At 33.6% G+C, this 23124-nt stretch overlaps 5 protein-coding genes and 1 non-coding gene across 7 annotated transcripts; 4 read left to right on the top strand and 2 right to left on the bottom strand.

The window, feature by feature from the left end:
• The first annotated feature begins 4687 nt into the window (after positions 1 to 4687).
• LOC125863379 (WAT1-related protein At3g30340-like) lies at positions 4688 to 6957 on the top strand. The gene is made up of 6 exons (XM_049543568.1): positions 4688 to 4955; positions 5056 to 5118; positions 5411 to 5527; positions 5619 to 6030; positions 6434 to 6585; positions 6684 to 6957. Exons 1-6 carry the CDS (start codon positions 4774 to 4776, stop codon positions 6838 to 6840), a joined length of 1083 nt encoding a protein of 360 aa, XP_049399525.1. The 5' UTR covers positions 4688 to 4773; the 3' UTR covers positions 6841 to 6957.
• Positions 6958 to 7387: 430 nt separating this feature from the next.
• Positions 7388 to 8146, bottom strand: LOC125863380 (uncharacterized). Its single transcript, XM_049543569.1, has one exon. The coding sequence runs from the start codon at positions 8060 to 8062 to the stop codon at positions 7658 to 7660; it is 405 nt and encodes a 134-aa protein (XP_049399526.1). The 5' UTR covers positions 8063 to 8146; the 3' UTR covers positions 7388 to 7657.
• Positions 8147 to 10482: 2336 nt separating this feature from the next.
• Positions 10483 to 15418, top strand: LOC125862449 (probable protein phosphatase 2C 40). 2 transcript variants are annotated; one of them, XM_049542519.1, is made up of 4 exons: positions 10483 to 10987; positions 13036 to 14142; positions 14280 to 14544; positions 15040 to 15418. In XM_049542519.1, the coding sequence occupies exons 2-4, from the start codon at positions 13042 to 13044 to the stop codon at positions 15165 to 15167; spliced, it is 1494 nt and encodes a 497-aa protein (XP_049398476.1). In that variant the 5' UTR covers positions 10483 to 10987; positions 13036 to 13041; the 3' UTR covers positions 15168 to 15418. The 2 variants fall into 2 exon arrangements, with proteins under 2 accessions (XP_049398476.1, XP_049398475.1); XM_049542518.1 differs by lacking the exon at positions 10483 to 10987 and adding an exon at positions 11185 to 11206.
• Positions 15419 to 18455: 3037 nt separating this feature from the next.
• On the top strand, positions 18456 to 18958 carry LOC125862898 (flowering-promoting factor 1-like protein 3). Its single transcript, XM_049543021.1, has one exon. It carries the CDS (start codon positions 18520 to 18522, stop codon positions 18841 to 18843), a length of 324 nt encoding a protein of 107 aa, XP_049398978.1. The 5' UTR covers positions 18456 to 18519; the 3' UTR covers positions 18844 to 18958.
• Positions 18959 to 19172: 214 nt separating this feature from the next.
• Positions 19173 to 19244, top strand: TRNAD-GUC (transfer RNA aspartic acid (anticodon GUC)). Its single transcript has one exon. It is a non-coding gene; the product is annotated as a tRNA-Asp (tRNA).
• Positions 19245 to 19485: 241 nt separating this feature from the next.
• LOC125863431 (pentatricopeptide repeat-containing protein At4g32430, mitochondrial) lies at positions 19486 to 22067 on the bottom strand. The gene has a single exon (XM_049543628.1). It carries the CDS (start codon positions 22019 to 22021, stop codon positions 19736 to 19738), a length of 2286 nt encoding a protein of 761 aa, XP_049399585.1. The 5' UTR covers positions 22022 to 22067; the 3' UTR covers positions 19486 to 19735.
• Positions 22068 to 23124: the final 1057 nt, after the last annotated feature.

Here is a 23124-nt window from a genome sequence, read left to right as displayed (position 1 = left end):
ATGCTCTTACAAGTGGATTTGTTTGAGATAATACTATAATCTATACATTTCTCTGACGTGAAACTATTGAATTCTGTTGAACCCATCGACTCGTAATTGGAGCTGCTACAGGTTCAAAGCACTATATTTGTGGGTGGATACTGAGTCAAGAATGCAGGCATAAGTACTGATTGAAGGACATGCCTTGAGTACTAGACACCAGGGTGGATAATGTACATTATCATACTTTATAAGATTCCATCTACTTTTAATATAAGTAAGTGATTGACTACTTTAATTGAACTATTTAACATAACAAAACCTATGCTAGGAACTTATAGTATAGATAGGCTTTGACAAAATTGTCTCCAAATGATGTCTGAGTTAAAGTAAGCAGGAAAAATGGTACTCCTTCTGTCCTAATGTAAGATACTTTTCCCTTTTGGTTATCGTCATTATCACCATTATTTTCTACATGACTCCTTTACGATTGTATTTCTTTTTCTTACCCATTGTAGTTATATTATGCTTTATTTGAGCCGAGGGTCTATCGAAATCAAACTCTTTACTTTCACTTGGTAAAGAAAGTTGTGAACTCACGGCACACCACCCTCCAAATACCCTACTTGTGGAATTACACTAGGTATGTTGTTGTTAGAAAAAAGAAAGACATCTTATATTTTGTAACAATTTGATTTTAAAATGCTCAATTTACCCACGCTGGAATGATGATTTAGAACCTCAATAATAGCTAATATCTATGACTTAAACTCTGTGCTTAATCAAATACCATCACATAAATAGCATGTTATGTATGGATGTATGTACATATGAATTCAGCCGAATTCGATAACTTTGGTCTACACAGAGTAGCTCAAATAACTAGTAGGTTTAGTGGTATCTCTATTCCATAATGTTCAAATCTTAAATCCGTCTCCGAAGATGACTGCTTTTAGATTTTAGATGTAGCTTATCTTTATGCTTTAATTATTTTCTCATTTTGGTATGATACTATAATTAGATGATTGATATATAGCAAGGGAAGTGTGTGGTAGGATATTTACTATTTAATTTCCAATTAGAGCTAATTTTGTTTGTTAATATATACCAAACGTGTTATGTGTTTGTCTTATCTATTTTTGAATTATTGAAGGGTGATTCATTTTTCCATATACTGAAGTTCATCTCTTTAATTAAATAAAGCTATATAAAGTATCTTTTGCTACATGCTTATGCATGGAATTTAGACGAACTAAAGAAACATATTTGGCATATGATTAGGTGTCAAAATCAATAATGTGTACTTTTATAGCTCGAACAGGAGGTGAATCCAAAATTTAAATTTAATGGATTTAATCTTTCTTAATATTAAATTCATTGTACCGCTAAAATTATGAATTCAAATCTAAAATTTATTGTGTATGGCGATTTATTTACTTAGAAATGACCATTTGTGTAGAATTGATCACTTCTATATATGATAATATTGGACAAAAAAGTGTGATTACTTTTTGAATTATATTCAAATAGGATGTTTAACTATTTTTATTAATTAAAGTCATTTATGCTTTTAAGCTCTGTATTTTCCATCAAATTAAAAAAGGGGAATTTAATGTGAAAGTTATTAAGCATATATGATGCCACACATTTTGTAAAGTACACATGCATTAATAGTAATTAGGCTGTTACTAAAGTAGATTATTCGAATAACAATATTTTTCTCTTTTAAGGCATCCAATTAAATGATTTACTGCATACTACTCGCAGGAAAAGTGGAAAATTTTCTAAGCCGTTATCGGTACATTGCTTGTTGTATTATATTCAATACCTATGATGCCGGTGAGAGATGACTGAGCGTGAGTTCAATTTAACTCACATAATTAGTAGCGAAGCTAGGAATTTTATCAAGGGTGTACAAGATTTAACGTATATGTATAAGAAATATGATATTATTTGACATTTATACACAAAATAATTTTTTAATAAAGGGTGTTCAACTGATCATATTTTCTTGGTTGTAGCTCACCCCTGCACTATAGATTACACCGAAAGACGTAGTCGATAGACAACATGTGAATATTTCTATACTACCCCTCGCTGGTTCCGAGGGACGGAGGAGGCTAGGTTAGCCGAATAAATCACCCTAAATCCACTTCTTAATTGAAGGATAGAAGGGTTATGTCCTCTAGAGGTATTGGTAATCCTTTATAATTTTTTGACCATTTATTAGTAGAAAAGTAATATTTTGACTTATATACCTAGTATGATTTTCTGACGAAAAACGTCTAGCTGGCTACCCTTTTTTGGTTAGAGCTAACCCCTGTACAAAACTCGTCTTATATCTGCCTCATCGTTGAAGTCCTCAAAGATACTAGTAATATTGACTTAACAAATTACTAGCTAGGGTGATTAAGAAAAAAAACATTTGATTTTATATACATTGTATAATAATTCGGAGAAGGATGTTCAACTGACCATTCTTTGTTGCTGATGTTAGCTTGCCCCCTGCACAAAATTCCCTCTAGATGTTATTTTAATCTTGATTAATTCTTGACCATTAATTAGGGCGATAATGCATGGACTTTTAAGAGGCTCCACACACATAAAAGCATAAATGCACATAATTTTGGTGTTTCCAGCTCAAAGCATGATTAAGTAACAATAAAGAATATGGATTAAGACAAATGTATGAAAGCAAGTCTATTCTACTTTCCATTGTGAAGAATTTTGACATTACTTTAAAAAGCATTGATGATATAGTTATTTAGAAAGTGGGATGTTTCTATTTAAAGCTTTTAAAATTGTACAAGAATTTCAAAATTCTTGTCATACTTTCATTTACCTAATGATTAATGACTTTCAATAATGAAATTCTTACATATAGTATAGCCTAGGCATGGAATAAGATTTGACCTAATAACAAAGGGTTCTCTTATAGATTAAATCAACTAAACTTGCATTGTTCTAACTCACACTCTCCTTTTGCCTAGGGGCCACCAATTAACTATGTTGCTCGGACTGTTCAAAAATGTTATCGCATACATGTGTTTTATGTGCTTCAATTATCATACTAGTTCATTGTAAGTTATTGTTCTTTCTTTTGTATGTTATGTACTGCTTTCCACAGTGTTATATTTCGTTTATTATCTTTTTCAAACTACTTTGAGCTATGATTTACTTGAGTTGAGAGTCTATCAGAAACAACATCTCTATCTTTATGAGGTAGGGGTAACTGGTAAGGTAATGCATACGCTCTACCATCCCCGGACCCCGTTTGTGGAATTACATTGAGTATGTTTTTGTAATTGTAGTTGAGCAACATAGCTAATGAATCAATAGTGCTCTTGACTTTCTTTTTTCCTTTCTTTCAATAAGTGGTGTTTGAGCCAACTTACATGTTCCTCGATTATTAAATTAACTATCAACCATCTCCCATCAGTGTAGGTGTTGGATAACTCTATCATTCAAGTCACCCAAGATTTTCACCTACTTCGTTGACATTAGGTCACACGCTTGGGTGCCATGTGTGTTTTAACTATTGAGCTACATTTTATGAACTAAGCTCAAACAAGTTTTGAGAGAAACTTACTTACCAAGCTCTAAAAGGATCAATAGATCACACTTTCACGATTCGTATTCATACTAAAAATCAGAATCAAACAAGCTTTTACTCTAACATTTCACACGAGATTTTTGTTATCGTGGCTCATTTTGGTTAATTTACACGTATCGTTCCCCCTATCGATTCATATCAACAGAATTATACTATGTCTGCCTTCTGACTTAAAAAAATTCCTGAGTAGCTGATGCTATTTATCCATTCAGGATATATTTGATGTATTTAAAGTATAGTTTTTATGTTCAATGTTATAATCTGAAGATTCTTTGCTACAAGTTTTGAAAATAGAATTAGATGCATATTGCATTAGATGCCATATAGTGCTATGTCAAAAGAGAATTATCTTTAGTTGAACCGCACGAGCAAGATGCCATAGACTATTTGAAGTAGTAAGCAAAAGAAAGATTTTAAAAATAGGCACTTGTCGAGTGTTGACTCACATGTTAAGTTATTTTCTAGACACCTCAACTCATCTCCATTGTGTCAGTTGAACATTCCAACTTACAAAATGGTCATCCACACACCTCCCCAAAATTTATGTGTTACGTTAGCGTCAGGTGTTCACTAGACACGCTGGGGATGAGTTAGAGTGTTTAGTTATCAGTTGAAACCTTGATGTGCACTCTCGAAGTTGGAGTTTTTACTTGTCAGTTGAGGCCAAGTTTGAGTGTTTGTTTATGTATTATGCCTTCTTAACTAACTTCAGACCAAGAAAGATAAAAGATCTCCAAAAATAACTTTTCTCCATGAGATGAGCCTGTCAAACATATTGTATGTTGATCTATGTTGCTCGGATTGTCCAAAAATATTGTCGTACTTTTGGAGGACATACATGCAACCTGATTGCATTTTTGAAGAGTCGGAGCAACATAGATGTTGATGAACATGTTCGTGCGCTTAGACAATTCTAATATAGTTAACATCTATTGTAAACTGTAAAGTATCAATGAAAAGTAAGGGAAAAAGGGAAATAGTGAAATCTCTCAAGTAAAAAAGAAAGAGTATACTTATGTTAAACTAATGTCAAAATCTGTTAAGAGTTGCTAAATTGATGTGATTGCCAGAATTCCATTTGTCTTCTCTTCACACTCCTTTTTAGTCCTCAAAAAACACTTTAAATATCTGTCCTTTGCCTCATTTTCATCTTAAAACCACAGAGTAAATTCACTTATAAGATGAAGAGCTATGTGGAATGGTATCCTATCATTATCATGTTGGCGATAGATTTTGCTTTATCGATTTGTAATATACTTCTCAAGAAGATTATCATGGATGGTATGAACCATTTCGTGTTCATCACTTATCGACAGGCCATTTCAACCGTGTTTTTAGCCCCAGTCGCCTTCTTTCTTGAAAGGTATCAAGAATGTTGCTTCCTAATTTTCACTTATTTGATGTATTATGTTACTTGTTATAGAACTTCTTCACTATTTCTTGATGAAAATCTTGATTTTCAGGAATAAAAGGCCTAAACTCACCCCTCAAATCTTGTGCTATCTTTTCTTGAGTGCAATTGTTGGGTAAGTAGAACAAGATTGATATATATCATCTGTCATCTTTTGTCGGAGGGTTATCTCAGAAAGTCACTCTTCTTCTTGATTTCCGTTTTTTTCAACAAAGAAAGTGACTTTTTAAGATCGTAACAATCATCTGAGAAATCAACTCTTGTGTCGGATCCTCAACAAATGTACTGCTTTTGGACCATAAATCCACATTTTTGAAGAGTTCGAGCAACATAGATGCTATAAGTCCTCTGTCTATTTTTTGCTAAAATTTTAGCACCATAGCTTACACCTTTTTTTTTTCTTTCAGGGCATCTCTTACACAATACTTATTCCTTCTTGGCATACAATACACTTCTGCAACATTTGCATGTGCATTTCTCAACATGGTACCAGTGGTAACATTCCTTATGGCATTACTTTTCGGGTATGTCTCTCTCGTTGAGTCTCAACGAGTACTAATATAGCTTAAAAAGTTACAAATTTGCGCGTTTCTTTAATCTATGATTATGATGCAGGTTAGAGACAACTAACATAAAAGATAGAAGTGGAAGAGCCAAAGTTATTGGTACATTAATATGCCTTGGAGGTGCCTTTTTACTGACTTTTTACAAAGGCAAACCTTTAATCCACTTTTCACACTTTAAAGATTTATCTCAAACTTTGGAGGAACCTATCAGTTCCTCTAAAAGAAATGTACAATGGATCTTTGGCTCGATGATCTTATTCGCTGGAACTATTTTGTGGTCCTCGTGGTTCCTTATTCAAGCGAAAATTGGGAAGAAATATCCATGTCAGTACTCGAGCACGGTTATTATGACCTTTTTCAGTGCCATACAATCAGCTATCTTAACTTTTTCCACTGATAGAACACTTTCCATTTGGATTCCAAAGGAGAAGATCATCGACATGTTGAGTGTCGTTTATACTGTAAGTACATTTAATTCGAGCAATTTGTTTCGTGAGACTTATGCATATTACAAAAACCTTCTAAAAGTTCTTGAAAACAACAACTACTACGCTTCAGTCTCAAACAAGTTGGAGTTGGCAACTATTAGTTCTTGAAAACTTTTAAATGTTGGTTTCAAGTGTTCATTGGACATGCTAAAATGTGTCCAAGTTATCGATTAACGTCCACAAACATCAAAGAATATGGTACAATGAATAAGGATTTGCACCAGTCGAAAAAATGTTACTATATGATGAATGATAGATTGATTGTCTTACGTCCTTCCTTGACTTGTAATTGATTATGATGTCTACTCCATTACTCATGATCGATAAGTCCAAGATTCTGAGTTAACGACAGAAATGAATTCTTCATGTGTGACAGGGCTTAATAGGCTCAGGACTATGCTTTGTTGGGATGTCGTGGTGTGTTAAGAAGAGGGGACCGGTCTTTACTGCAGCATTCAGTCCTCTTATACAAGTTATGGCAGCCATGTTAGACGTTCCAATTCTACACGAACAACTCCATCTCGGAAGGTGATTCAACATTTCAAAACTTTCCTTTTAAGATTATGTTTCAAACTTATCATACAACTAACTCATTCTTTCGCGAAATGATGAACATGATAATACAGTGTGATTGGATCAGTTATTGTAATCGTTGGACTATACTTTTTACTATGGGGCAAGACTAAAGAAATGCAGAAAGTTTCTCAAGAAACTGAAGAGAAAAAGGAAAAAGAGTTAAATTTCCAAGTTCATGAAGCTAATGATGAACAAGAAATACCTTGATATCAGTATTTCAATCTTTTCTTTGAACTAAGTTCTTTTTTTTTTTCGAAAAAAAAATGTAACTTTTGTTCAGTAAGAAAAAAGTTTGAGAACTAACTTTATAGAACATCTTTTAAACTGTCAATTGCAATGTTCAAGAATCAAAATCTATACCTTAATTGGATGTATATAAAAGATTCTTGCACATAAAAAAGATTTATATAGTAGCAAGTTGTAATTATCATTTTGAAAAAATACAAATACAATATGCTAGCTGCATTTGTGGTACTTGTTGGACTAAGTCTGCATTAATTCCAAGAAACTTTAGGTTTTCCCAGACAACTTTCTTTCATGTGATTTTAGGTCTATCTCGTCCCTTTTTAACACCTTTAGTAACCATAGCTTATAGACCGGCATATTTGTAGGTCGATGCAAGGCATGACCAAACCATCTAAAGGTTTTCCGAGACAACTTTCTTTCATGTGATTTTAGGCCTGTCTCGTCCCTTTTTAACACCTTTAGTAGCCATAGCTTATAGACCGGTATATTTGTAGGTCGATGCAAGATATGACCAAACCATCTAAAATTACAATACTACACCAATTCAACAAAAGTCTTCTCATTACAAGAGATTCAATAAAGTGAAAAAACAGGAAAACATGAAAAAAGTAAAAGAAACAATGCTAAAGTACACTATGATACTTATTCATAACATGGAATAAAACTTTTAGCAACTTCCTCACATTTCTGCTTTGTTGAACTTTTATGTAGACCATAGATAATATATTATGTTTTGAACTCGTATTCTGAAAGAATTTAAATTCTGGATCCGCCTCTGTTAGTCTGAATAGTGCTTGTTGCCTTTCTTTTCTCCATGTCCTCGTGCTAGCGGCTCGTGGTGTTCAATATCATCATTAATGTCCAAATGAACACCAGGGTTATTAGTACAATAGCTACCACCTAACATGATGGAATTGTTGAGAGATTGAAAATTGCTATTTACATATGTTTTCAACACTTCATTTTCCTCCGATGAATCGCCCTCAATGCCTACTTTCTCCTCCATCTCACCGCGCAAACTAGCTCCCACATTGGTTCCAGCCAGAGTGATGATCCTGGTGCCATGATCATCGTCATCACTCTGGCTCGAGTCACCTAGTGCAGCCTTATTACGAACATTTTTAAGGCTGCCTAGGCGTTTCGTTAGATCAGATATCATGTTCTTGATCTCATTATCAGCCATTGCTTTTAATTTTTTTATCAAAAGGGGGAAATAATGAGAGACTTGACAAGAATTTTGTATGCAATGAACATAATTTGGAATTGGCTTTGGATTTTAAAGACAATGTTGTTTTGAGGGACTAAATGCCTTACTTATTTGGCAATATACGAATTTCTTCTAAATATTCTTGGAAATTAAAAGAAAAAAAGAACAAGAAAAGTATTTTCTTGTTAAAGGGTTTTGTTATCTCTTCAAATTGAAATTTCACTATATTCAAAGGCGATTTTTACGAATTTTAAGTCAGTTGATGTAAAGCACCACTACTCTTTTCAACATGCCTTACAGACATGCACGCGCTATAACCAATGTTTGCACTTGCACTATGTCAAGGGAAAAAAAATTACTTATGTCCAGTGTTACACAAATCAATAATAGCATGCCACGTGTATGGTATATACATATACTATCACTTTAATTTATCGTATAACCTTGACAAAGTAATTAATGTCGTTTGATGTAAACATCGACAACATTAAATTGATGAAAGAAAAGGGTGTGAACCTTGGATTGAAGAAGGATTTATTCACATGAATAAGGTAATTTCTTTCGTTTTCCATCTGATGTTCAATATCCATTTCACAACCTCATTTAATTTAAATTCACGTTATGTAAGACCGTTAAAGGGGAAACACTTCGTACCAAGAATTTTTTTCTAAATTCATAAGTCATGAGACAATATTATGACATTATTGTTTTTGGAACAAAAACACATGCTAAAACAGTAAACACAATGTGGTACCTACACAATATATTTAGATGAGATTTATGATGATTTGGTGTCCAATGGATTTATCTTACTTTAGCATCTTTATTTAACTTTATGTTATTGGTTTCTAAGTTTCCTACTTTTTATAAGCTTAGTTTGATAAATTTATTTATTTCATCTATGATATGTTAAATTAATTTATTTCGTTCTGTTCGAAATAATTTATTCATTCATTTCGTTCACTCATGATATCGCATCCATTACATCCATGGTATTTCGACTTAATTTATTCCTATTTAACTCAAAACTAGCTCTAATTAAATATAAACTATCACTTAAACTTATAATACGATAATCGAAATATTAACAACGAAAAGTCATTGCATATGTTGGTAGCTTAAATGGGCTGATTAACACATGAGACATTGGGCCAAGACTTGGAATGAAATGATGGCCCTGTACTACAACAATTAGCCCAACATGGTTCCTTCCCCTCACTTCCACCTGGACGGTAAGCTTTCGTTTGATAATGAATTTTGAAGTTGAAACTTGAAAATTCGTTGAGACTGAATTGTTTATTTGTTGATTTATGATATAATTATTTGAATATTTATGTCTTGAAGAAAAGATAGAGTTACATGCCTCAAAATGTATTTTTATCTTAATTGACCTATGTGAGTCATGATAAATCGAAAAGTACTCATTTATTTTTTATTAAAGGTCTCGAGTTGCCTTTATTAGGAGTGTTTTATCTTCAATATAGGATTTTCTGGCTTGCCAAATTTTGTTGGGTTCTAATATAAATATAGTTGTATTTTATTTTTTTATTTTTAAAAAAGGAAAAAACAAAAGGTGGAAATAGAAAGTTATAAATATCTTAAATCTTCTAAAAGGTGTTGAGAAGGATGGGTGGAGGTAGAAACATAAAATCTTTTCTCCATAATTTTTGTGGGGCATAGAAATCTGATTATTAATAGTGGTTTGAATAGGAAAATATTCATGTAATTTAATTTAATATAAAAAATTATTTATTTTTCTTTCTTAATATGAATTCTTACTAAGTTTTAAGCACAAACGGTAAAATAGTTAAAAAATCCTTTTAATTAAATATTTATGTAATGAGTGTGTAAAAGAGAAATAAGATAAATAATTTTAAGATAGACTGGTCTTAGATCAAGATATAGATGATGATTATTTAATCTCACAAACGGCTCCCAATTAAATATTTTCTTAAGAAGAGTGTAAAAGAGAAACAATTTAGATAATTAGAGATAGTGGAGTCTTGTTATTGATAGTGATTATTTAATCTTACAAAATAAAATGTGATAAGATAAGGTAGAATATAATAGAAACAAACACGAGAAAAATGAATTATCTACTCTTAACGACCTAATCAAGACCCTTTATTCTGAACTAAAAAAGCGAAATCAATCAAATCTTCCCAAGTAAAATTCGAATACATTGGCAAAGCCAAAATTTCCACTAAAAAAAATAAAGAAGTAAACGCACAAATAAGTCTAGAAATTCAACATCTACGGTATATACATAAAAAAATAGTTTTAACTTTATATATACATAGTAATTTTTCGTCAAAGAGAATTTAGACTAACCACCTGAGTTACCACTACCTCATTCTTCCCCTATTTGAACCTAGAACCCATCAACAACAAGGAACAACATGAAAATTGATCTCATAGAATTTAATTCTAAATATCAATGCATAACTAATACATACAAACTCGAAGATTTCTTCGAGATATAATACTACTTTTGAAATATTTGACACGGACCAAAGGGCATTTTAAATGAACTAAAAAAAAAAGGAGTCCAAAAGTAGAGAAACTCTACAAAAAAAGCCGCACTTTTTTCTTCTCCTTTTTTTCATCAATCACAATCAAACTACTGTAACAAAATTACCACCATTGATGAAGTGAAGTGAAGTGAATCTCTCATATACAGAATTTTGGCTTTTTTCCCCTCTCCGTAAACGTCATCCATAGAATTTTTCTCCAATCGAGCCGCCCCATTTTTGTTTTTTTTTTCTTTTCCATTTAATAAACGCTTCTTCACCATCCAAATTATCAGAAACTTCTTTTCTCTTCTGATTGTTCCATTTCAGCTTCTGGGTGTTTTTCTTATCTGGGTTTTAGGCTTTTTAGCATTGAGGATTCAAGAAAAAGGTAAGTTTATAGTTTCAATTTTATACTGGTTTTGGTTAATTTATCAGTTCTTTTATGTTATTGAGTTAATGGGGTTGGGGTGGATTTGCTTTTTCTGCTTTCATTGTTTCTCTGTTTCTTTATTTCTTTGCAAAAGAATCAAAATTAGTTGAAAGATAGAGTTTTTTCAGCTGGTGAGTGTTTTTTTATCTGGATTTTAGCATTGTGGATTCAAGAAAGGTTAGTTTTTGGTTTCAATTTTACAGTGATTTTGGCAAATTTATCTGTTCTTTTCGGTTTTTTGAGTTAATGGGATTGGTGTAAATTTACTTGTTTTGTGATCCATGAGAGATTAGATTTGTAGGATGAATTGATTTTTTGTTGTGTGGTGAGAATATTACATTTTATGTAGTCAATTTGTATGTTAATAGTATTTTGGGATGTATAACCTTGAAAATGGTGAATTTCTCTAAAAAAAGATTTGCTTTTTATGGAATTTAGGATTTTGCTTCTTAGTGTGAGCATTTGTTGGAATGGTAGAGTTGCTCCTTTAGTGATATGTTGGTTTAGTGAGTTCAAGATGCGAAAACAGCCTCTTACGTGGTGGGATGTAGTAGGTACCTTGTAGCTAGTTGAGGTGTGGGCAAGAGTTTACTTTCATACAGGAGATTTTGGATTGTTATTAGTATATTGGGATATATAATCTTGAAAATGATGAATTTCTCTAAAAAAGAATTGTTCTTTACATCATATAGTATTTTGCTTATTAGTAATGGTAGAGTTGCTCCTTTAGTGATATGCTGGTCCATGAGTTAAAGATGTCGAAACAACCTCTTATCTAAATGGAATGGGAAGGTTGTGCACAACTTATGACAAAGAACCTAGTATTCGTCTATTAAAATCTGTAAAAAAGTTCATTTGTTGTTGTGTTTGTGGGAGGTAGTAGGCACTCTGTGGAATTTGTTGAGATACAGGCAAGCTGGTCCGGACACCTCGGAGAAAAAAGGAGAAGAAGAAGAGAGTGAATGAGATTGTTTTCTTTAGTTTTAGGTGATGTCGATCTCAATATAGAAGCTCGCAATTCTCAGTATGTGGGATGACTTGGCTATATGAACCCATTTTCTATTCAACTTCATAAATCCCAATAAGCCATCTTAGTTCCTAACTCTTAACCAAATATATAACAGAGGTCTAGAAAAAGCTGCAAGCAATAGGATTTCGTCAAATCCTCCCTTTCCTATAGAAAGAGCATGATGGCTATTTGAAAGGATATAAAGTTGTAGTGATGCATCTATTTTTCTATAGGCTTTCACATTTTTAGTTTGATTTAGGAGGGTGTGGAGGTCGAGGATTCGGGTAGAAGGCTAGTAGTAAATAATTTTGCGTCTTGTCTCTTCTGCTAGTAGTATTAGTATTATTTTCGATATTTTTATTATTTTACTTTTTCCGTATTTCTCATTCTTAGTTTTCTATTATTGCTTGTTATCCCTTATGCCTCTGTTTTCTTACTATCATGCTGTTATTACTGCTTATGTCTTCATAAATGTTGTGTTCTTGCTTTCCTTGAGCTGAGGGTCTATCGGAAACAACCACTCTACCTGCCAAGGTAGGGGTATGACCGTATCATCAGGAATAGTTCTGCAAAATTGTGTTGTTTGAAAACTTCTTCTTGCCATTTTAGTTGAGAATTTTTCCATCACACAATTAAGTTCTTAAGGATAAGCTAAGCTAGGTTATTTTACTTCTTATATTGTCCTTTTGATCTTTTTATTTCAAAACACTTGTTGATGTATATTTTCTACCTGATTAATTTCTACTTACAAGAAATAGTCTGAATTCTCTCCTCCGGAAGGATAAGAAAACTGGAGTGTTTTTTTGTTGACCAGCTACTTTGTCAGTCCAGGGTGCAATCATTTGTCTAATAATTTAAAAGTAGTTGAGAATGTCTGGTAATGATATCATGACGATTCTTGACATACGTATTCACATCAAATAAAACCGTATTTGCAATAATACTAGCATAGTATTGTCAGTATGGCAACTGATGGAGATTGTTGACTTGTTTCTAGGCACAAATGATGGGCGGACAATCAATAGCTGATTCAGCGGGGCAAATCAAAATAAGTTTTGGATATCACTGTAATAACAGCACAGATGATTCTGGTGAGGAATCAGATGGTATTGACGTGCGTCCTGGAAGTAAACTTCGAAGAGCCAACAGTTCCTTCTCTTGCCTGTCTGGGGCAGCTCTAAGTGCCAATGCCACACTAGCTAACACAAATATTTGCAATGGATTGTTCGGGGCTGAGATACTGCCAGCACTGGATTCACCTACTTCATTCCGACGGATACCCTCTTCTCCGTCGTTCTCAAAGTTGGATTTATTATCATCTTCTTTTCAGAATAGCTTGTCAAACTTAAGTTGTAGTCCATCCTCTCCAAGCGAGCTAGCTGAAGACAATTCATCTTCATTGAGATCCACAAGTGCTCCTTCTAGGTGTGAAAGCTTCCTTAATGCAACAGAAGTTAAAATTGCTGGTGGTGCAGCAGGTGAAGACAGAGTTCAGGCTGTTTGTTCTGAAGAGAACGACTCACTCTTCTGTGGCATATATGATGGATTTAATGGAAGAGACGCAGCTGATTTTCTGGCTGGAACATTGTACGAAACAATTAGGCATTACCTTGGTTTATTAGACTGTGAACTCGAGCGAGAGTCTAAAGTTTCTGATCACGTGGGTTTTTATGGGCTTCCTTATTTAGAGGTGGAAAAGTCATGTACGTCTTTTAAGCAAAGGGTTCTTAATAGTCTGGAACAGGCTCTTATTCAAGCTGAGAATGATTTCCTTCACATGGTTGAACAGGAAATGGATAACCGCCCTGACTTGGTGTCGATTGGATCCTGTGTATTAGTGGTGCTTCTACTCGGGAAGAACATATATGTGCTCAATGCAGGAGACAGTCGAGCTGTATTGGCAACTTATGGTGAAGGCATTGGTGCTAATAGTGATGGAAGGTTGCAAGCTGTGCAGCTGACTGTTAGTCATACTGTCGATGATGAATCTGAAAGAATTCAACTATTAAAGAATCATCCTGAAGATCCCTCAACAATCGTGGGTGGGAAAGTTAAGGGAAGGCTTAAGGTTACTCGGGCACTTGGAGTGGGTTACTTGAAAAAGGTGCAACTTCTACTACCTCCGTCCATTTTGACTGAATTTCAGTTGTGGCATCATGTTGGTTCCAACATTAATACAATCTTTTCTTTTTTTGCTTCTTACTTATTAGGAAGGTTAACACTTCCATTTTCTTATTTCAGAAGAGTATGAATGATGCATTGATGGGAATTCTTCGTGTCCGGAATCTAGTTAGTCCTCCATATGTTACTGTACAGCCATCTCGGACTGTACATGAAATATCTAGTTCTGATCACTTTGTTGTACTTGGAAGCGATGGTCTATTTGACTTCTTCAACAACGATGATGTTGTAAAGCTTGTCCATTCTTACATTCAACGTTACCCTTTTGGTGATCCAGCCAAATTTCTTGTGGAGCAACTTGTCATGCGAGCTGCAGATTGTGCAGGTATGACATATGCATCATACTCTCTCCATTTGACCACATCTACTTTCATGTAATTTAATCAAATGGTATACATTAGACCACTATTTCGACTGTCAGCACATTGGCAATCTTCCATCCTTACAGTACACTGCTAGTTAATGCAGTGATATCAGCAAAAGAATACTTCCTCCGTTTTAATTTGTTTGTCTTACTTTCCTTTTTAGTCCGTTAATGTCTCTTTATTTTTTTGACAACTCTTTCATTTTAACTTTCCACATAGCATGTTTAAGACCACAAGATTAAAAGACATTTTGGTACATTCTACATATCTTTAGTTTAAGATCACAAGATTCAAAGATCTTCTTTACTTAAACTCCGTTTTAAGTGAAAACCAGTTAAATAAATTGAAACGGAGGGAGTACTAAATGTTGTGTTGATGATCCTCTGAGGTTGTATCAAGTAATATTGTGGATATGCCTGTCGAAAAGAATATGAATTAACTCCATACATTTGCAGGCTTTAGTAAGGAAGAGTTGATGAGCATACCAGCTGGGAGGAGGAGGAAATATCATGATGATGTGACAGTAATGGTGATAATCCTGGGAATGAACAAACGTACCTCAAAAGCATCGACTCGTCTATAAGTTTTGTCAATCTGAAGAACAATTTTGTCGATTTCATTTCATATTATTTTGTATTTTGACCTCAAAGTAAGGGAACCGAGGCCCCGGAGAGGAGGAGAGGAGGTGGTTATTTTGCTTATAGTAGAAGGTTTATGTTATTCACCATTTTTCAATTTGTTTGAAATTGTTCTGCAAAACACCTTTACTTCATTTGTAATCTATGTATAGTGTTGCTCATCATTTTCATGAATAAGAGGAAGTGTTGGAATTTCTTTGAGCATATTAGAATTGGTTCTCACTTTTATTTCATTTGGTACGATGATGACATGAGTTGAGTTTAATGAAGCAGTGAAGATTTAGATTGTTGAACCAACTTGCTTTAAATTGAGGCATCGTTGTTTCTTTTATGAAACCAGGTGAATTTTTCTTTTCATTCATCTAAGTTCTGGTGAATATAGTTACTTGATATTTATGTTGATGACAAATACTAGGTATCTGGTTCATTATATTAGGTTGATATCAAACTAGCTAGAACGTCATCGTTATAAAATATGATTATATTCCAATTTTAAGATAACAGAAGAGTCTTACTACTAACAATCATAACCAATGGTTGAAGTAGACAACCTTTGCCTTCTTTTTTGTTCTTAAATGATTCTTGACCTTTCAAGTTTGTGAAGATTATCTATCAAAAAATAATTTGGTCAGCTCTTTGGATTTATTCCTTGTCTAAATAAGAAGATATTATTTCATGTGAAGCTAAAAAAAGATTATGTTTTCAACTACCCCCCAACCCCCCAATCACCATCACTATCAGTTTGTTTTTCTTTAGCTTGATTCAAATATGTGGTATGAGTCTGATCTGTAGATCACGTGTCACACTCTGATTACTGGATCAAAGTTCGAGATTGCAGGTCGTTACGACTTTAGTAAGACTCGGTAATTTGGGTCATATCATGTATTTGTGCAAAAAGTAAATATCAATCCATTTGAAGAAAAAATCGTGCAATTAAATAAAGCTAAGATGATATGAAAATTTTAGGTCTTAGAGCCCGTTTGGATTGACTTAAAAGTTGGTCAAACCTATTTTTAAGCCAGTTTTTGACTTCTGAAAGTGTTTGACAAATATAAAAAAATAACTTAAAATAAGTGAAAGATAACTTAAAATAAGTTAGGAAGTATTTGACAAGGTCAAAAATGACTTATAATGAGTTAAAAGTGACTTAAAATAAGTTAGAAACCAAAATAGGTCTCCCTCTACTTTTTATTTTTTGACTTAAAAGTCATCTCAGTTTGACTTTTTATTTTTAATTTAAAAGTTATTTTTTTAAGCCAATCCAAACAGGCTCTTAGACATCTTTAGCTCACCAAATAGACCAATCAAACTTTCAATTACATAATTTGCTCTTCAAGTAGGTTTATTTTTAATTTTTACTTTCAGCATCGAACTTATATCCAGCTAAACATAAACTTTTTAAGAACGTGGATCATAAATTGTAGAATATTATGATTAAGAAAATATAAACTTATATTATGCTAAAAAGTATTTTGTCTTTGAAGGACAAAAATTAAAGACTAAGCACAATTGGAGCAGAAGTGCAAATGTGAACAAAATTGGAGCAGAAGTGCAAATGATGACCTCTGAGATGGGCTTCTTGTTAATGCCCGCTATACCTTTGGGTTAAACACATTACAGAAAATAAAGAACAGCCCAACAACAACAATTTTCACGGGGCATTTTAAATTTGGACGGGTCATAATATGTTAAGATAATTGTCGGGTCAAGACCCAATTCAATTCAAATTTATTTGGATCAAAATGGGTTAGGTAATGAGTTATACTACTAGTCAAGACCCAATTCGATCCAATTTTTACCAAGTTTAATTTTTTTATTTGTTCTTTTAAATTTATTTGGATCAAAACGGGTTGGGTCAAAATGAGTTAGGTAATGGATTATATTACGAGTCAAGACCCAATCCGATATTTAAAGGACTACTTATCATTTACTTAAGGTTATTATTAAATTGAATTACATGTAATTATATGTTTTGTAGAACTTAATTTCTTTGGGAATAAACCTTACTCCAAACAAACAAAATCTTTTATAGCCAAAAATACACTAACTTGAGAAGGAAAAGTGTCTTATCAACACATGTACAATGTGAGGGGGAAAAGGTGATTATATTATATAGTTCTTTATTTTTTGGTTCAAAGTATATTATATAGTTTTTATGTTCTTTCTTATTCTTGTCAGTCTATGCCACTTTCTCAATGAATGGGCAAGTTTTGAATTCTTTTGGTTACTTTTTCTTTAATTTTTTTTTTTCTTCTCATATCATGAATCTTATCCAATCCAATATTCCCACCAAACATGGGACATGGACATCTCTATGAGTTCATGTTCTTGCTTCCCATGCATTTAATCTTACTAAGATTTAATATTCCTTATTTTTTTGTTATTTATCTGGTGTTTGATATTCGTATTGAGCTCCAATTAATTCAAATTCATGCTGCATAAAGTCTACTTAAAAGAAAAATATTCCTCCCAAAATTGTTTTCTAGCAAATTAAAGGGATTGAAAGCGCCCCTGATGACCACTGATCTTACATGGCGTAAAAGGGAAAGCGCGAGATACCCTATGGAAATAATTTTTTTTTTTGATAAAGAGCGCTTCTCCTCATCCAAGCCTTCGTCAAAAATCATTTTTGGTAGGATTGCTTCCCCACCTTTTAGTATTATGTAACGTGAGTTTGAATTAGTTGAGATTTAATATGAATATCGAATAAATAACCAAAAAAAAAGTAATGAATCTTTCCAAATATGGAATATATATATTATGATTAAATGCATGCATGGGAAGCAAGAAGATGAACTTATGGAGATGTCTCATGTCCCATATTTGGTGGAAATATTGGGTTGGATAAGATTCATGATGAAAAGAAAAAGAAAGATCGGTGCGTAAATCTGAATTAGTCAGAACCTCAAATAGTTTAATTTTTTTGAAAAAAAAACCTTCTTTTATTTGCCCTTCTCTTTTTTTTTCTTGAAAAAATAAAAATAAAACTTCTTAGCATAATTTATATTATATATTACTTATGAAGGGGAATTTTGGAGCAACGAAATAGTTATCTTTGTCGGATTTGAGCCGCAGAAGCAACTAGAAATATTTACATTAAGGTAGGTTATCTACATCACACATGAACACGTGAAATGCTTTACACGTAACTTTTTATTTATTTAATATATATATATATATATATATTACACATGCATCAACCCTATAAAACCCCTCATTATATTCTTCTTCTTCAACAACACCATCTTTCACATATATTCAACTTCCCCTCCCTCTATCCCTCCATAACTCAACATCATGTCTGGTGTTTGGATTTTCAAAAACGGTGTCGTTCGGCTAGAAAACCCCGGTGACTGCCACGTCAGCTCCACGACCGGTCATCGGAAAGTTCTAGTTCATGTTCCTAGTAATGAAGTCATTACATGTTATGCAAATCTTGAAAGAAAGCTTTATAGTCTTGGATGGGAAAGGTATTATGATGATCCACAACTTCTTCAATACCACAAAAGATCCACAATTCATCTTATTTCCCTCCCAATTGATTTTAATAGGTTTAAATCCATTCATATGTATGATATTGTTGTTAAAAATCGAAATGAATTTGAAGTTAGAGATATGTAAAGTTACTCACTTTCTTTACGTGGACGTTCAGACATAAAAAATGTGAAATTTGAAGAAACAAAAATAGGCATATGTTTTTGATGAGCTGATAATGATATGTTTGGAGACTGGAGTTGTGTTTATACATGAATACGAACTGAATTGTTTTTGAAAGTAAAAATTGTATTTTTATAGTTTTTTGAATTCCGAAGAATTATAACAATTCTATGTCCGAACAATTTAGTTGAATAAGGTTCCAAAAAAAAGTGAAAATTATCCATGGCAAAATGGTCACTAAGTTTGTTGAATATGTATTGAGAAAACAAAGTCAATAGTGTATCAACAAACAAGTCGTTGTAGTATAGTGGTAAGTATTCCCGCCTGTCACGCGGGTGACCCGGGTTCGATCCCCGGCAGCGGCGTTTATTTTTATGTTCCCACCATCGAGATCGATTTTTTTTATAAAAAAAATACATTAGGCTCTCGCAACATACAACATATCTGGTTATGTCTTGTACTCCAAAACATTTTCATGTTTCCACCATCGAGATCGATTTTTTTTAAAAAAATACATTATCCTCTCGCGACATACAATATTTCTGGTTATGTCTTACGACAAGCACTCCAAAACCCGCCAACGCTCGAGAAATGCCTTGTTATGGTGTAAGTAACATCAGCTTCAGTATGTTAAGACTGATTACAAAGCAGTTACTTCACAAGAATAGAGTTTGGATGTTGTGTTCTTTGGACAACAAAAAATAAGAATGTAGTTTGTCGAAGGCTATGTTGCTCGGACTCTCCAAAATTGATGCCACACCCGTGTTTGATCCTCCAAAAATGCACTACTTTTGGAGGATCAGACATGCACCTGTCGCCATATTTAAAGAGCCCGAGCAATATAGGTTCAAGGAACTCATATAATACAGGCTAATGTCACGAACTCACTTTCTTCTTTGTCGCGCTCCAAATGTTTCAGCTCTGAACCTATACATTCCGCCATCCAATATATCTCCTCAGTCCGCGGATGAGACTTGTCATCCGATGAAAATCCGTGCAAATTCAAAGAATACTCAATGCTACCTACATCTACCCAGCTGAATCCTATCTCCTTCTTCACTCCCTTGTCTCGCATTCCTTTTCTGATATTCGCTACCTTATCCCACTGCCCCTTCTCTGCAAACAAATTCGACATCAAAACATATGAGCCTGACTGCTCTGGTTCTAACGCGATCAATGTATTGGCTACCCTTGTTGCCATATCAACATTTCCGTAAATCTTACAAGCACCAAGTAAGCTTTGCAGCACGGACAAGCCAGGTCCTCCGGGAATCTGAGCCAAGAAAAATTCAGCTTCCTTTAGCCTCCCTGCCCGACCAAACATGTCCACCATACAAGCGTAGTGCTCTGAAGATGATTCGATGGAATAATCTCTAACCATGGAATTGAAGATATCTATTCCCGTATCAACCATTCCCTTTCGACCACATGCTGTTAGTATAGAAAGAAACGTTATTGAGTCAGGACTCACGCCTTTCTTCTTCATCTCCTCAAACAAAGCCATAACTGATTCATAATCACCATGTCTCGAATGAGCAGAAATAATAGCAGTCCATGAAACTTGACTCCTGTCTGCTACCTCATCGAAAACTCCTTGAGATTCAGAGATACTCCCACGTTTTGCGTACATGTCAAGGAGAGCACCTGAAACAATTGGATTACTGTTGAATCCCCGCTTTATCAAACAAGCATGGCATCGCTGGCCATGCTTTAATGAAATACACTCAGATGAGGCAATTGCGCTCAAGACACTGCCAAACGTGTATTCATTTGGTGGTAACTCCATTGACACTGACAAGAATGTTTGTAAAGCTTCTCGAGACATCCCATTTTGAGCATATCCAGAAATCAAAGCATTCCATGATATGAGATCTCTCTGGTCGAGCTCTTCAAAAACCTTTAACACGTCTTCCATTAATTCAAACTTAGCATACATGGTAACGAAGCTATTAGCAACATTCAGTTCAGAGAAGAAATTTGTCTTTAAACAAAATCCGTGAACCATTTTGCCTTCTGTCAACGAATTCTTGACAGTTACAGAATGAATTAATCCAACAAATGTAACGTGATTGGGGTAAACCCCATCTCTCCGCATCCCATTGAAAATAGATACAACATTTTCATCATTCATGGAAAGCATTGTTGTCCAAGACACAACGTTACGTTCATTCATACTTTGGAAAACCTTGTTCGCATCTTCAGTCACATCACACTTATAATACAATGATATCAAAACATTACACACCGAAACATGAGTACCATACGCCATTTGAATAACCAAACCATGTATCTGCTTCGCAAGCTCCAAACATTTCTCCTGTCCACAAGCAGATACAGCACTAGTAAACGACACATGATCAGGTTTCACCCCTTCCCTCATCATTTCCCTAAACCCCGAGGCAGCTTCCCCTGAATAACCCCCTTCCTGTGCATACCCCGAGAGCAATGCATTCCACGAAACCAAATCCTTACACGACATTTCAAGAAACACTCTTTCACTTTCCACTATATAACCACACTTTGAATACATAGTAACAAGTGCATTTCCAACAAAAACATCGTTATCAACTCCAAACCTCATCACAAGAGAATGCAACTGACTACCAACACGAAATTCCTCTTCATCCGTACAATGACTAATAGCAGTAGTATAACTTACAGCATCGAAAACAACCCCAACAGAATGCATCCAATGAACAAAACCCAATGCCTCTATACCATTTTCGAACCCCGAAAGCAGGGTGTTATAAGAAACTCTATCTGGGAACTTCAACCCATCAAATACACACATAGCATTATTAAACTTTCCAGTTTTACTATACATACTCATCAATGAATTTGGAACAGTTACGTGCTCAATGAACCCACTCCTAATCGCCAAGCTATGAACTTGAGTTCCAAGATTCACATCTTCTCTACAACCCTTTAGAGCTAAAGCTACAACAACTTCATCAATTTCTGATATACCCATTTGAAGCTGATTCTTGAAGAGCTTAAGAGCTTCAATTTTGCGGTTTTGCTGTATATAATTGAGCATGGAATGGTGAATGGAGATAAGAGCTGGTTTAGTAATTGTATCAAACAGTTGGTGTGCATTGTGAGATGAACAGAAATTTTGAGTTGTTAAACGGCGGGTAAACATGGGAAGATAAACCCTCCTAAAACCCTTTTCAATTAGGGGATATATATATATACACATGCACCGTTCGGTACGAGAGATAAAAAATAATTAATCACGTAGCATGAGTCTATCTCATGTTTGGTTGAGATAATATCGTGAAATAACTTAGGGGATATATATGTGCATGCACCGTTCGATACGAGAGATAAAGAATAATTAATCGTGTAGCATGAGCCTATCTCATGTTTGGTTGAGATAATATCGTGAAATAACTTATTCTAAGATTGTAGTGTTATTTTTATCTCACATTGAGGATGAAATAACTATCCTGAATAACTAATCTCGGGATAGTTAATTTGAATGATTTGTTTCCAACCAAATAGGTCCTTATATTATTTTTTAAACTTGCCGGCAAATTTATTTAGACACTCGAATCATGACTTTTTTCTATTGAACATAGGAATATGATAAAGCATTTGTATTAAGATTGTTTCATCTCAAATCTACAACAATAATATGTTTAGTGTAATTCTATAAGTGAAATTTGGCGAATATACGTGTACATAACCTTTACTTCTATCTGGAGGTTTTATGATAGAGCATTGACTTAAAGGGTAGTAAAATTAGTTCACCTCATATTTAAAAAATAAATAAAGTATACAAATCTTAACTTTTTTCGTTTCTTCTAATTAGTATGATTAAATTTGAATATTACATGATCCATTCTTGGAGATGATCATTCCAATATAATATTTTCCATTTAAGTCAAAGCGTCGAAGGAATTTCAACCATTTCTAAGTATTCTACTATATTCTTGTTAGTAATATTTTGACTCTTTCAAATACTCTATTACAAAATTACTCCAATGGATAATTAGTATATAAATTTAAAATATGCACTTAATATAATTATTTACTTTTTTCGAATTTCAAATTCAATTTAACCAATAAAATATTATATATTTTCAATTTCCACATTAATAAGTAAATTATCCAAAAAATTCAATTGATTTTACTGTATTACATATAAATACTTTAAAAATAATACTTTTTTACTTATCGAATAATAAAATATAAATAAGAAAGTTTTTTTCCCACTACATATAGGGTCCAAAAAGGAGCAAA

This window comes from Solanum stenotomum, chromosome 4 (assembly GCF_019186545.1).
Source record: "Solanum stenotomum isolate F172 chromosome 4, ASM1918654v1, whole genome shotgun sequence".
NCBI classification, from domain to species: Eukaryota; Viridiplantae; Streptophyta; class Magnoliopsida; order Solanales; family Solanaceae; genus Solanum; species Solanum stenotomum.
This window is presented reverse-complemented; position numbering and strand designations above follow the sequence as displayed.

Excerpts from the sequence above, each read along its gene's own strand:
- LOC125863379 (XM_049543568.1), top strand. The coding sequence starts at position 4,774 with ATGAAGAGCTATGTGGAATGGTATCCTATCATTATCATGTTGGCGATA. Across the intron at positions 5,119-5,410 it reads TTCTTGAGTGCAATTGTTGG|GGCATCTCTTACACAATACT; the intron begins GTAAGTAGAACA and ends TTTTTCTTTCAG. Across the intron at positions 6,031-6,433 it reads TGTTGAGTGTCGTTTATACT|GGCTTAATAGGCTCAGGACT; the intron begins GTAAGTACATTT and ends CATGTGTGACAG.
- LOC125863380 (XM_049543569.1), bottom strand. The coding sequence starts at position 8,062 with ATGGCTGATAATGAGATCAAGAACATGATATCTGATCTAACGAAACGC.
- LOC125862449 (XM_049542519.1), top strand. The coding sequence starts at position 13,042 with ATGATGGGCGGACAATCAATAGCTGATTCAGCGGGGCAAATCAAAATA. Across the intron at positions 14,143-14,279 it reads GAGTGGGTTACTTGAAAAAG|AAGAGTATGAATGATGCATT; the intron begins GTGCAACTTCTA and ends TTCTTATTTCAG. Across the intron at positions 14,545-15,039 it reads GCGAGCTGCAGATTGTGCAG|GCTTTAGTAAGGAAGAGTTG; the intron begins GTATGACATATG and ends ATACATTTGCAG.
- LOC125862898 (XM_049543021.1), top strand. The coding sequence starts at position 18,520 with ATGTCTGGTGTTTGGATTTTCAAAAACGGTGTCGTTCGGCTAGAAAAC.
- LOC125863431 (XM_049543628.1), bottom strand. The coding sequence starts at position 22,021 with ATGTTTACCCGCCGTTTAACAACTCAAAATTTCTGTTCATCTCACAAT.